Below are 13,821 nucleotides of genomic sequence, written 5' to 3'. Positions count from 1 at the left end.
TTTCATAGTCAAGTAAGAAGAACAAAGAGAAGAATATTTTATGGAAGAACCACAATGTAAAGGAAAACAACAGAAATGTTACTGATGTCTAACTGTGACTTCAGAGGACTGATGCTAAAACATACTAATACCTTCTTTTCTCAAAGAGATTGTGGAGTACTCATAAGAATAAGAACTCAATTGTCAATCATGGCCAATGTGATTTGTTCCACCTGACTGTCACAAGGCAGGATTCTATCTGAAGTTGGTGGAGAAATCATTAGGAAGAATTGGGAAGAAGCAAATCTCCACTCTGATGTCTAAGTTGAGTGTTCATTGGCATGGTAATTTGATCTGCCTTGAAGTAAGAGAGCTGAGATGTTATGGAATCTCTCAGGAAACAGTAATATGATGTTTTAATCTATGGACCATTTACAGTAGCCCATACAGTACAACCCAATATGACCACTGGATGGATCGCTTGCTAGGTAAGCATAGCAGCAATTTGTGGTACCATAAAATGAACATATTTCTTAGCTATGAATGGCAAAAACACATTTGGTATGTTTTAAAGTGCAGGGTTGGGAAACCTGAGGCCTTGAGGCCACATGTGGCCCTCTAGGTCCTCAAGTGAGGTCCTTTGAATCCAAATCCAGGTTCCCCACCCCTGGTCTAGGTCATCTCCTCCCTCCTCCTCAAGTCCTTGTAAATATTGTCTCACTAAATTCCATCCCCGATATGGGAAGTGTGGATGGTCTATCAGGGGTGGCCTTGGTTGCAGCCTTTTGACTGAGTAAATTTTACAGAACAAATCCTTTTATTATGTGAAGTTTGGATTCAGTCAAAGAGCCACCCTAGAGGGTCACACATGGCCCTCAAAGCTGCAGGTTCCCCACCCCTCATTTAATAAACCAAAGTGCTTCAATGACAGAACCTGAACTGCACAGAATGACATCCATGGGCTCTGAAATGGAATCCCAGCCTACCGATATGATAGCTACCTCCCAGCCACAATTCAGCATTTCCTAGGAAGGGCACTGGGTCAAATCTAATTATGTTTCTCATTACCTTTTTGTCATTGCTACTACTACAATGTTCGATGACATTTTTGTCATTGTTACCACTTTAATTTCAAGTGTCAAAGAGAAAAGGACAATGACACTAGGAAGGGCTTTTAAGGATATTCTGTTGATCATTTTATCTTTCAGAAAAGACTGTGAATCTACGTCTGATTCTGACCAATTGGGATGAACTGACTGGGGAAAAAGAAATGATGGGACTCTTTAAGAGAAAGTGACCACATTTCATAATATGCTATGAGGGAAACACTAAATACAATCTTCTGTGTATCATCCTCCTAGACAAAGTTGCTCATGGTATCTTTGTGGAAAATATGGAAAGATGTGGACTAGATGATAGTACATATAATTAAGTGTATTGAATTCTGAAGGGGCTAAATAACTGGAATCAGAGAACGGTAATAAATGGACATCAACCTTAAGTGAGATCTTAAATGAAGTGTCCTACTAATCTTACTTCAGCCCTGTAAAACTTATTACTTTGATGAAGACATATGTGGCTTGCTTATCTGATCTGAAGATGACATATAGGGTTAGCTACCACCCTGGAGGATCCAAATGTTCATAACTGGTTGGAATAGACCATATGTGACACGAAAATTTTTTCAGACAGGTATAAGAATACAGTCCTAACTTCTCTTGCCTAGACACTATATTTGAAGTAATATATCGTGAAGACTGTGTTAGCTGTTTTAGCTATCATATCATATTACTTTATTTTGCTCTTGTCATATCATATCTGAAGCAATCACAAGCACAAGTTTTTCAGTACTAATTCAGGCACCAGATTTTAGGAAAGACACTGATAAGCTCGAATATGTCCAAAAGATGGTGATCAGAGTATTGAAGAGCCTCAAAACCAAGGACTCTTTGAAGGAATTGGACGTGCTCAGTCTAGAAAAAAATTAAAAGATAACACAATGACTGTCTTCAAACATACGAAACACTCTCATCTCAAAGGAGTGGAATTATTTTGTTTGGCTTCAGTGGGTAGAAACATGTCAGATGAGTTTTTTAAAAAATCAAGAGAATCAGGTTTAAGGATAATACAAGGAAAAATGCCCAACAATTAGAGGTATCTTAACTAAGACTCTGAGAGGAAGTAATTTGCCCACGGTCATGCAGCTAGTTTTTGGAGGTAGGATTTGAACCCACATGCACACGGACACATGTAGAGGGGTTACAGTACTGGCAAAGAGAAGGGTCACATCTCTGTTAGAGACTAGGACAAAGGAGGAGAGAGTAAGATATGATATCATGGGGTTTTGAGATTTCGACAAAGCTAAGGGCAGCAGGGCACTCATGTTGAATTTCCTCAGTAAGAGGCAAGAGGTGGAGATGTGGGAGGTTCAAGAAGAGAAGGTCTGAAAACAGCTTCTATGGGAGTGAGGTAGGGAATCAAAGGATCAACTGCCTTGTGTATTAGAGCTTAAGTTGGATAACTTAATGAATTTGTAGTGTACCCAATTCAGCACAATTCTATGACTTCCTTTATCTCCATTTAGAAGTACAGGAGTTGGAGTGGAAGTGTCAGATAATGGGAGTAATCAGCGCTAATGTTTGGCTAAGGATAAACAAAGGGGACAAAGGATTCCAGAATGTACTGTAGTGCTGAATTGCAGAACTACAGGGTCAAGATTAGAAAGGGAGGGAAGTAAAGTCAGAGCATGAGTAGAAATGGCCTGACTGATCAGATCAACTCGGGAGTGGCATTATCTCCATCTTCTGCAAAGCTAAGATCTCCAAAGCTTTATTTCCAATGTGTAGAAGGGAGTTTTCTGTTCTAGCAGCACAATTCTGAAACTTCAAAGTGTTCCCAAAATGACCAAGATAGTTTGATGCAACACCTTCGATGAAATAATTTACATCACCACTAATAACTCAGCAGACTTTACAAACATTTAAAAATTCTATCATTTACCATGCTTCTTTGTGTCTTTCTACAAAAAGAATTCTCATCTTCTCAAGGAAATGCTTTGAAAAAACATCTTTTTACCATCATATCATATCCTTAAACCTCCACTGTTAATTACCATTCTCAAAAACTCAATGCCTGTTAGTGACACTTTAAAAACTGACTAATAATTATAGCCAAGCAATTCAATATTCCTGAGAGTTGACCATATTAGTGCTGTGGCTCTTAAATATACTCACTGATGAAATCTTACAAAGAACTCTTCTTATATTTTTGGCAGACAGCTCAGAAAGGTGGAAATTGTTTTGTAAGGGTTTTCAGAACATGGAGTTGGAGGAAGAGAGTATAACAAAAGCATCTGAACCAAATTTTGCAATCACCTCTCCCACCCTGCAACTGCTTCGTCAGCTGATATTTGATTCTTTCATCTTAATTGGAGCTTGGAAGGCAGTGAATGGCACACAACAGATATTTCTGATATAGCTTTTAGATCCAAACCTAAATGACTAGATGCTGGATTTTCAATATCAGCAGTTACGTTATAAACCACCACATCCTTATTTTGGATGATTTGTCTGTCATTCTAGGGCAAAATATATAGCCAAACAGAAGACCCCAAAGAATGGCAAAACTTACCATACATGCTGTGCTCCAAATGTCAGCAGGAGTATTATAACCAGATCCAATTAGTACTTCCAGTGATCGATACTGCCTTGTCTGAATATCTTCAGTGAAATGTTTGTGCTGAAATAAAGCAAAAAGGGGAAAAGTGCATTAAAATTCATTTAATTCTTAGGAAGTGACATGTGGATCATATAATGACAGCTTTTAAAACTTTTCAAATAAAGTTTTACATAAGCATAAGCTGGAAGAAGCTGCACAGCACATCATTTTAAGCATGAGGAATATGAGGCCCTAAATGTTTAGTATCTTGCTTAATATCACACAGAGATCAAGTAGAAAAGCTGGGACATGAACCCAGATCCTCCGACTCCAGTTCCAGGGCTCTTTCCACTATCACACTATCTACTCTTATTTTTTAAATTACATGTTGGCTTTATTAGTTCTAAACAGAATTTTCCTTTAGAAATACAAATTTAGATTAAATAGTTGGGAATAAACATGCTGCCTTTTTTTTTTTAAAAAGGAAACTAAATATCTCCCAGGGGAAAAAAAAAAGGTTGACAATTTGTATAGGTTCCTCAAATACATGACACATGTAAACCTAAGATCCTGAAGTCTTACTGAAATCAATGGTGATAACATGATAATAGATACACAAGTGAAGAAAGAAATTAAAGTAAGGATTAAATTACTATGGGTCCAAGTGAGGGAAAGCATTTATGAAGACAGTCTTGACCTGAGCCTTGAAGGAGATACAGGATTAATATGTGCTGAGAAGGGTTGCAGAAAGAGAGGAAGAGACAGAGAGAGAGAGAGAGAGAGAGACAGACAGACAAAGATAAGATGAAGGAAACTGAATACCAGGCTGAGGACTTTCAATTTGATCTCACAGCTGATAAAAGAGCTATCTTGACTCTTGTTCAATGAAATGGTGTTATGGGCAAGTTTAACACAGCAGCTATGTTGGCAGGAATGCTAGCTAGAAAGACTTTGTAGTAACACAGGCCAGAGGAGTGATGGTCAAGAGTTGAACTAAGAATCATAAATCAAAGAATCATCACATAATCAAACCTAAGAGATATTAAGAGAAATGAAATTGGTTAGATCTGACAATCCACTGGGTGTAACCTGGTAAATTCCCGAATATGGGGGAATTTAAAACGACTCTGAGGCAGCAGGGTATCAGAATTTGTGACCCTAGGAGTTATAAGAATTCTGGCAATCACTAACAGAATAGTTGGGAATAGCTGGTCTTAGTTGGTAAACGATCATTTCAGTCTTTGACATACTGAGTTTGAGATAAGGGTAGAACACACAAGTAGAGATATACTAGGTGACAAGGAACTGGAGATAAGAGCTCAAGATGAAGATTTGGGCACGACATCCCGAAGACAATTACTAAAGTCTTGAATAGCAGATGGGTACTTCAAGTAAGATATTTAAGAGCAGTGGGCTAGGATTAAGTAAGTTTTGCACTGTATTTAAAAAAACAAAACAAAACAAGTTATCAAGATTTGATAAGCTAGTTTCTAAGCTCTTCCCTCAGTATATACAGCACTGTCCACAACAGGTATTTAAACCCCTTAAATGCCTCTGTCCTAAGTTTATTATGTCAAACTGCAAGCAATTGCTATTAAAATCAATTACCTTGTGACTTACACATCAAGTTCCCTCACTACTAGTCAAACTGAAAACATCCTCAATTCAATTCCACAAGAATTTGTTAAGCACAAAGAATGTGCCAGGCCCTGTCCTAGGGGCTAGGGACAAAAGGATAAAATACAGGCCCTGATCTTAAGGAGCCTGTATTGTGGCAGGAAGGGTTAGGGTATGAACACATGTAAATAAATACAAACTATATACAACAGATAAAAAATAAGTACAAAGTAAAATTTTTTTCAGGGGGGAGGGGCAGGGGAAGTACTAACAACTTTGGGAAAGGAAGACTCTTGTAAGAAGCTGTTCCTAAGCTGAGCCTTAGAGGGAGCTTGGGATTCTAAGAGGGGGGAAGGAAAGGAGACAAAATATCATATACAGAGAAAAAAAAAACAGCAAAGACACTAATTTGGCTGGAACCTGGCCATGTACAGGACATAGAGGTGAGGAACGTTCCTGGAAAGATAGAGATGGAGTGTGTTGGAGATAGAATGTGAAAGGCTTTAACTGCCAAACAGAAGAATTTGTATTTAACTCTGGAGGCAAGAGGAAGCCACTGAAGATGCCTGATCAGGGAGTGAGGTTGCCAGAACCTGTGCTTAGGAATCACTGTTTGGTAGCTGTGTGGACAATGGACTGAAGAGGAGAGAGGCTGGCTACTGAGAGGCACACCAGTGAGAAGGCTAGTTCAAGTAAGAAGTGAGGAGGGCCCACACAGTGTGGCTATGCTGTGAGTGGAGAAAAGGGGAATGGACACGAAAGAGGCATCGTTGATTAGACTTAGCAACAGACTGGATATAGAGGAGCAATTAGAGTAGAGAGATAAAAATGACTCTAAGATAGCGAATCTAGACAGAGTGGTATCTCTCCCCCTCCCCCAAACAGAAATGAGGGAGTCAAGGATGAGAAATGGTTTGAGGGGGAGAGATGAGCCCCATTTTGCAAGTGTCTCACAGGTGGTGGAGAGAGGAAACCTGAGGTCCTGAGAGGGTTGGAGTTATCTTCCTAGAGAAGATAAGAAGGCTACTAGGAGGCAGCACGTTTAACTCACCACCCAGCAGGCATTCCCGAGATCAGCAATCTTCACTTTGAGTTTTTCTGCATTTTTGGGCTCAAGGGGATTAAGAAGAAAATTCCCAGCAGAAGATTTTCCTGAAGACAATATGTATAAGTTAACAAGAATAATAATTATCAACCTAGAAACAATACCATCTGTCATATAATTCTCACCAAGATGGAGCACAGAATTAGAATGCCTCTGAATCCTGAACTCAACACCTTTATCTCGGAAGCAACTACCACACCCACCAAGTATTCAATGGGTTCTATTTTTCCCTGAATGACAGGTGATACATTTCATTATCAATGAAAAAACACCCCCTCTCTGTAGCCCCCTTCAGAGATCATGCTGGTGAAGGTGAAAACCCCTGAAATTGATAGCTGGCTGCTTACACACTGCAACTGGCTCTGCAACTTCTGTGTTCACCTCTGGGAGACAGCACAGGTGGTTATGCTTCAGCTCCAGCAGGAACAACAAATGTTGTCGTTAAAGGAAAAAAAAGTGTTTTTACACTCTTTGGGCTACCTTGGGTACCTTTGTTATCCAATGGTCCATTATTTTCGTTTTCATCTTCAGAGGGTATCTCTGCCCGGATGCTCTCTTGCAGATGGCTGATCTCCTGCTCACTGAATGACCGCTGTACCGAGTGCTCTTCACTTGCAGATGGCTGATATAGCATGGCTTCTGATACCCCAGAACTTAAAGCTGTACAAGAGTCTGTTATTTCTTGAGATATACTGCTCTTGCCATTTTGGGCACCTGGGAAGCTAACTTCTTCCTCTTTCAAAGGTTGGGCATCACAGTTGTTGGCATTATGATGATCTTCCTTAAGCCTCACTGACTCTTCATTATTGCATTCGATATAATTTGCTATTTCAATCACTCCATTGCAATTGATTTCTGATGAAATATTCTCAGTATTGCCTTCCATTAAAAGGTTCTGCTCATGGACAATGACACTTTCCTCTTCTAGGAAACAAACCATAAACGCAAAAAGGAAGAAGAGAAAATCATATTAAGAAACAAGAATGTTAAAAAATCATTCATAATACCTATAGTCTGATAAGAAAACAGAAGTGAACTTTAAAATTCTCTTCATCAAAGAAAAAGGTCATCATCTACACCAATTGACAGCCTAGATCAAAGCTTCTTAAACTTTTTCTACTTGTGACCCCTTTATTGCTTCTTAAATTGTGGGTCGCGACCCACAATTTAAGAAGCACTGGAGATCAACTGTTCTCAAAGCATGATCTAGAGGTCCCTGAGAATTTTTCAGGGGGTCTACAAGGTTAAAATTATTTTCATAATAATACTAAGACATTTTAATTTCTAATATGGCAACTATTGATAGATATAACCAACACAGACAAAAGCTCTTTGGGAGAAAGTTTTCAATTTTTAAGAACGTTAAAGGGTTCCTGAGACCCAAAAGCTTGAGCACAGCCCTAGATGGTGAAACTGAACTATACAGCAAAAACTATAAAGTGCTTACGTCTTAAAGCAAATTTAGCATTAAGATCTAAAGCAACCTGAAAATTCCCAGAACCCAACAATGCAACATGAGAAAATATCTTGATGTTTGTTATAATGTTAATTTTTTATTTTTGCCCTTTTTTGGTGAGGCAATCAGGATTAAATGACTTGCCCAGGGTCACACAGCTAGTAAGTGTTATGTGTCTGAGACTGGATTTGAACTCATGTCCTCCTGACTTCAAGGCCAGAGCGCTATCCACTGCACCACCTAGCTGCCCCCGTAATGTTATTTTTGTAAATACTAGATCATACCAAGTTTTTCTTCGGCTTCTTTGCTTGGAGCATCCTCGGTCAAAGCTCTCTCGATAGGGCTCTCAGTGTCTTCCTGCTTTTCTGGCTGCTTCTCTCCAGGGCTTGACTCTTTTTCCATCTCCTCTATTTCTTGCATTCGTTTTTCCAGCAACTCAGCTTGGCGTTTCTGCTTCTTCTTCAATTTCTTCTTCTTATTCTTGGACATTTTGTCTGCCTGTAGTGAGATTACAGAAAGAAAATGCTCTAAGACAATGACCAACCCATTACCACAGACACAGTGATCTGTTAATTTTGGTATTGATTCTTAATTCTCACTCCACTTTCTCCAACAAAGCATTTCTCAATATAGCTTTATCATTCACTTTAAAGAATGGTGCCCTGAATATGAGCACAAATCTTGGCCTTTGGAATGAACCAAGTCTTCTGTTTTTTGTCTATGACTCACGAAAACAGGGCAACACAAACTGCACGTGAGGCAGCAAAAGGAGGCATGCAAGAGGACATTTAGTAAGGACAGACAATTCTGAATGGTTATAATACAACCAAACCATTACCCCGGAGAAAAACTTCCATGACCAAAGACTAAATATATAAATACATCATACTCACTGGTTTAGGTTGGGGAGCAGTACTGACTGAAAAAACAAAAACAAAAACAAAAATAAAATCTAAGTATGTACATTGGTATCATGAACCCAAAAACCCCAATGCACCAGAAATGTCTATCACATATTTGTGAAAGAATTGACAGAAGTATATGTTTGAAAAAAATCTGTTTCATATAAATGAAATGAACAGCAACTGCCTATGCATATGCCACATCACTGTATTTAACAATCAAATACTGCATATTACTATTGTTTTTCTTGACTTTTTTAAAAATAAAAATTTTTCCTAGGCTGAGGTAGAGAGAGAAAAGAAACAGAGGAAAAAGGAAGGAAAAGGAAGAAAGGGAAAAAAGAAAGAAAAAAAAGGAATGGAAAGAAACAATAACCAAGGAAAAATGAAGTTTAGGAAGTCCTCTGACATCATTTAGCTGCCAACATAAAATGAGAGTAGACTTAAGCACTAAATATAAGGTAAAACCTATCCTTAAAAAGTACAAAATTCAAGTAGTTTCTCCATTGGGCACTTTTGTGACTTATGATAAAGAGTCTCTGATTAAAAACAATTCTAATGGTTACTGATCACAAATTATTGGAAAACCAATATGGAGGCAAATGGTCCCAAAAGAGTGTATTAACTGGCAGGACTGTATGTGTTGTACACATTTAGTTGAGCTTAATCAGGAAAAAGTACTCTCAATTAGGCAAAAGGTTTGCAAGGTTAAGTCTCCATTCAACCTAAGGCCAAGGAGCAACCCTTCAACCAGAATATGAATGAAGTTCCTCGAAATTTATTTAAACAATCAACAATCATAAACCCCAAGTGCTACAGATAACTCAATTACTCCTTAAGAACGTAAATCACCATAGTGAGGTAAGATACAATCAAAGCAAGATTTAATATAACATTAGATCATAAGAGAATTAAAACATCTTAGAGCAATCATAAGAAATCAGCTTGGGTCTTTCTAAGCTTATTTTATGAGAACTTTCAAGGAAATAGTCTGGTAAAAATGGCCCCTTCTTTTTTAGTTTCTTGTAAGGAAGAGTATTTCGTTGTAATTTAAATGGGTTTCAGAATGTCCTACATTGTAAAAGGATGGGAAGATTTTCCCCTACACATTGTAGAATGTCTACATTGTAAAAGGAAGACAATAAGACTTTATGTTGTAAACTCTTATTAAAGGCAGATCTAAAAAAAGAAAAACACCTGCAGAGCCAGAAGGTGGAGGGGCTCCAGATCTCTGCCATTCTGTTGCTTCTGCAGCCAGCCTTCGGATATATTGCTCATTTACAGAAAGAAGGATGTTTTCTGGTTTGATGTCAGTGTGGATAATACGGCACTTGGTATGTAGATAATCTAGTCCCTGTAGAACCTGAGATAGAAGAGGAACAGAAGTTTTGTCAATAGAGACATGTAGGTTAAAAGGTGGTGCAAGAGAATAAAACTAATGGTTTAAAATAGTCACAAAGAAAAGTAAATATTATTGCATTAATAATGACAAGGGTTTTAGGGCAAAGAACTCAAACCCTGTTTTGTTTGGCAATGTATTTCAGGGGTGACAGGGCACGTGAGCCAACGTGTGGTAGTTCAAGTTCTAAATGCCATATGTGCCTGTTGTCCTTCATTTTAGTTGTACAAATTAGAAGGGGCACAAGACGATACAGATTGAATTCCCAGACCTGCCAATGGCTTAAGTCACAGAATTTTAGACCTGCTCTAATCCAAGCCTTTCATCTCACGAGGGAAGCTGAGGTTTGGAGGAATGCAACCATTTATTCAAGGTAGCAGAACTAACCAGCAACCAGGCCAGAACAAGAACAGAGGTCTTTTTATTTCCTTGTGCTACACCTCCACTGTGCATTCTAATCTTTGGGCATCTTAGTTTTCCCCATGACTGTAAAATTCTCTATCCAGGATTTTTTAATGGCCAGAATACTATAAAAATTTGATGAATATCCACAATGTTCTCTGATCTTCTTAGGAATGGTACTATATACTAAGAAACAACGAAACTCAAATATATAGCAACAGAAGGTTGGCACCATCCGCTTTCGTCATTAAAATATGTAACTTTCCCATTAACAACTGATACACTGTTGTGAGTGGAATGTACTGTGGAATGTACTTAGCTTAGGCATGTTTTCTGCGCAAAACCATAATGCACCGGTTAACTTTTTAAAACGTAAGGATGTTTTAGTAATTGATAGTTACAATTATTTAATATACCAACATGTCAGTAAAATATAATGAATATGTTCATTATTTTCTATGAAAGAATTTTCTGTAAAGAACACCCTCTAATTTCTAAAAGTAACAGTGAAAATCCCTACTTTTTCCTCTCATTATTCAAACACTTCATACACAGAATAAATTTCTAAGGTACCTAATAAACTCATATCTATTTTAAAGTAGACAAATTAGAAACCTGACTCAATAATATATTTTAAAAGCACTGGCTTTACATGTAAAGAATATCAGTTTTGGAGTCAAGAGGCCTAGGTTCCTCCCTGCTTAGCTGCATACTACCTGTATGCTTTGGGCAAGTAATCTCATGTAAAGAAATCATAGCTTCTTAACTTGTAAAAACATATAGGTATGAGCTGGATTAGATTGAGTTCCTAGCCCTTTTTTGTGTTTTAAGACTCCCTTCTAATGTTTGTTGCCTACTTTCATAATCACAGGAAATGTTAAATTAGTGCAAATAAAGACGTAATTTTTCCTATGCAAATTCACAGACCCCTGGAATCTCCCCTCCTTGGAGGTCCATGGACCTCAGATGAAGAATCCCTGGTTCAGATGATCTTTAAGGTCCTTACCTACTCTGAAATATTATCCTAGAACGTTACAATTATCTTTTAAAACAAAATTTGGTATCTTCTGTTTTCTACATCAACCACACTTTTCAATATATCCCTCCCCTATTACCCTTCAGAGGGCCATCCTTTATATTAAAGGAAAAAAGTTCAACTCAAATAAATTATATAAAAAAAAATACATTCTATGTTGTGTTCCACACCTATATAGTCTCTCACCTTTGCAAAGCTGTGGGAGGGTGGGGGAGGTGGGGATGGTGGGATATCTTCTCTTAACTCTTCTTCAATGATCAACTTTGTATGAGATGATGCAAAATCAACACATTTTCATTACAATACATAAACTGATCTTGGAAACTGATAGCTCCTTACACCAAAGATGACCATGGAAAATGACTAAGACCAGAATACATACTTGTTGGATGATTTTTTTGACACACGGAAGTGGAAGTCCCTGATAATTTGACTTGATAATCCACTTGAGCAGGTGATGGCCCAAAACTTCAAATACCATACAGATATCTTGTGAGTTGATTAAGGATGTAAAAGAAGAGGCACATTGGTACACCAAGAGATAGAAAGCATACTAATCACAGAAATATGGAGAAAAAATAAAATACATTTTCCATTTAGGCACACAGTAGGTGTAATTCAGTAAATGCTTCATTGACTGACATTCTAAAGACTAAATAGTTGTCAGTGATGAACTTAGTTAGCTAATACTGACATTCTTTAGGCCTCCAAGAAAACCACAATAAACACAAGATTAAGCTATTAAAGCATACTGTTGCTATATTTAACCTTTAAGGGGAGAAGCAAAATCTGAAACATAAAATAGTTAAGGAAAAAGTGCTGATGAGGCAAGAATGACTGGAGGAAGATCAGAGGGAAAGACAGCAGGGCAGTAGATGAGGGAAAAGAAACCTTATCTGGCACACATTCTTAAGTAAAGATAGATGAAAGACAAGCAGAGATGGGTACTGAAGGAAGAGATGGATAATGGGAGAGGAATAAAATGAGGCAGAAAGAAGAAAGAGAAAATGGGTGTGCATAATAACTGCACAACTGCGGATATGACTAATGATAAGTAAATGTCACTGAAGGGTATAATGCCTCTCTTGATGCGGAACTCAAAACAGGCTTATATCTGTGAGTAAACTTTCAAACGAAGTTATGTTCTATATTTATTTTAGCACCTTGTAAAAGAACCTTCATTTGCTTAATTTGAAATGAAGTAATAGGCATAATAATTTGGAATTATGAAATTCTGAATACTTCTACCATTTTATTTATATCTTCCCTAATTAGTCAAAGAATTCAGCATGATTTTTTTTTTTTGGTGAGGCAATTGGGGTTAAGTGACTTGCCCAGGGTCACACAGTAAGTGTCAAGTGTCTGAGGTCACATTTGAACTCAGGTCCTCCTGACTTCAGGGCCAGAGCTCTATCCACTGCGCCACATAGCTGCCCCTCAGCATGATTTTTGTCAAATGCTTGGATATCTCCCTTCCTGATACACTATTTTAAAAGACTACATACAGGGTGACTTCAGTATCCAACTAAAGCTCCTTAAGCGAGGTAACTGATCTCAGAGCAGTTTTTCCTGGAGGCACTAGAAACTTGATACATTGGTATATACTTTTCCTCTTCTGTCTTTTCAAACTCTTTCCTTCTTCCATCACCACCACCCCTTCCTTACCCTGTTCTCCTAGCTCACCCTGTCCTGTCTGTGATCCGTTTCCCTGGAAGGGAAAAGATAATCATTCTCACTGCAGTAATATGTGAGAAGAAAATGTTGATATGAGAAATTTAAAAATGGATGGCTAGTAAGATGTTCAGCCATTTCATTTCCTTTGATCCATTTGTGCCAACTAGTTAGTTGAGTAGAAACAGAGACAGGAACACTTGAGTTCAAATCCTAACCTGGGATACTTACAAGCTGTGTGACCCTGAGCAAATCATTTATCTGTCTCAATTTCCTCACAAAATGGAGATAACAGTACCTACCTTCCAGGGTCATTGTGAGGACCAAACGAAATAATATTTCTAAAACACTCTGCAAACCTTAAAGTGCTATGCAAAAGCTAGTTATATTAAGACCTCAATATTTTGTTGGTGCTTTCAGGATCCTCTACACAATAAATAAGTACGATTTTACACCATGGATCCTTACCTTACCCCTAACAATTTCAGTTCTTCCCAAATATATATGCTGCAATAACCTTACAATTTAGATTTTTGGTCTTCACTACTCTTTTGCTTACATGCTGACATTAGACAGGAGCGTTGATATTAATCTACA

The 13,821-nt window shown here is 37.9% G+C and overlaps 1 protein-coding gene across 7 annotated transcripts in view; it reads right to left on the bottom strand.

The window, feature by feature from the left end:
• The window catches only part of SRPK1 (SRSF protein kinase 1), an 83,713-nt gene that overhangs the window by 16,131 nt on the left and 53,761 nt on the right, over positions 1 to 13,821 (bottom strand). For 5 of the 7 annotated variants that reach the window (XM_020999460.2, XM_020999463.2, XM_020999462.2 and 2 more), the window contains exons 7-13: positions 11,936 to 12,042; positions 9,914 to 10,079; positions 8,708 to 8,733; positions 8,099 to 8,312; positions 6,839 to 7,282; positions 6,305 to 6,405; positions 3,610 to 3,717 (exon numbers count right to left, since the gene is read on the bottom strand). In XM_020999460.2, the coding sequence (XP_020855119.1) occupies positions 3,610 to 3,717; positions 6,305 to 6,405; positions 6,839 to 7,282; positions 8,099 to 8,312; positions 8,708 to 8,733; positions 9,914 to 10,079; positions 11,936 to 12,042 (1,166 nt within the window). The remainder of the gene's footprint in view (positions 1 to 3,609; positions 3,718 to 6,304; positions 6,406 to 6,838; positions 7,283 to 8,098; positions 8,313 to 8,707; positions 8,734 to 9,913; positions 10,080 to 11,935; positions 12,043 to 13,821) is intronic. The other 2 variants (XM_020999461.2, XM_020999464.2) reach the window with 1 other exon arrangement.

This window comes from Phascolarctos cinereus, unplaced genomic scaffold, assembly GCF_003287225.1.
Source record: "Phascolarctos cinereus isolate Bilbo 61053 unplaced genomic scaffold, phaCin_HiC Scaffold_5;HRSCAF=322, whole genome shotgun sequence".
Classification (NCBI taxonomy): Eukaryota; Metazoa; Chordata; class Mammalia; order Diprotodontia; family Phascolarctidae; genus Phascolarctos; species Phascolarctos cinereus.
Note: the sequence above shows the minus strand (reverse complement) of the source record. Positions and strands in the feature narration are given on the sequence as shown.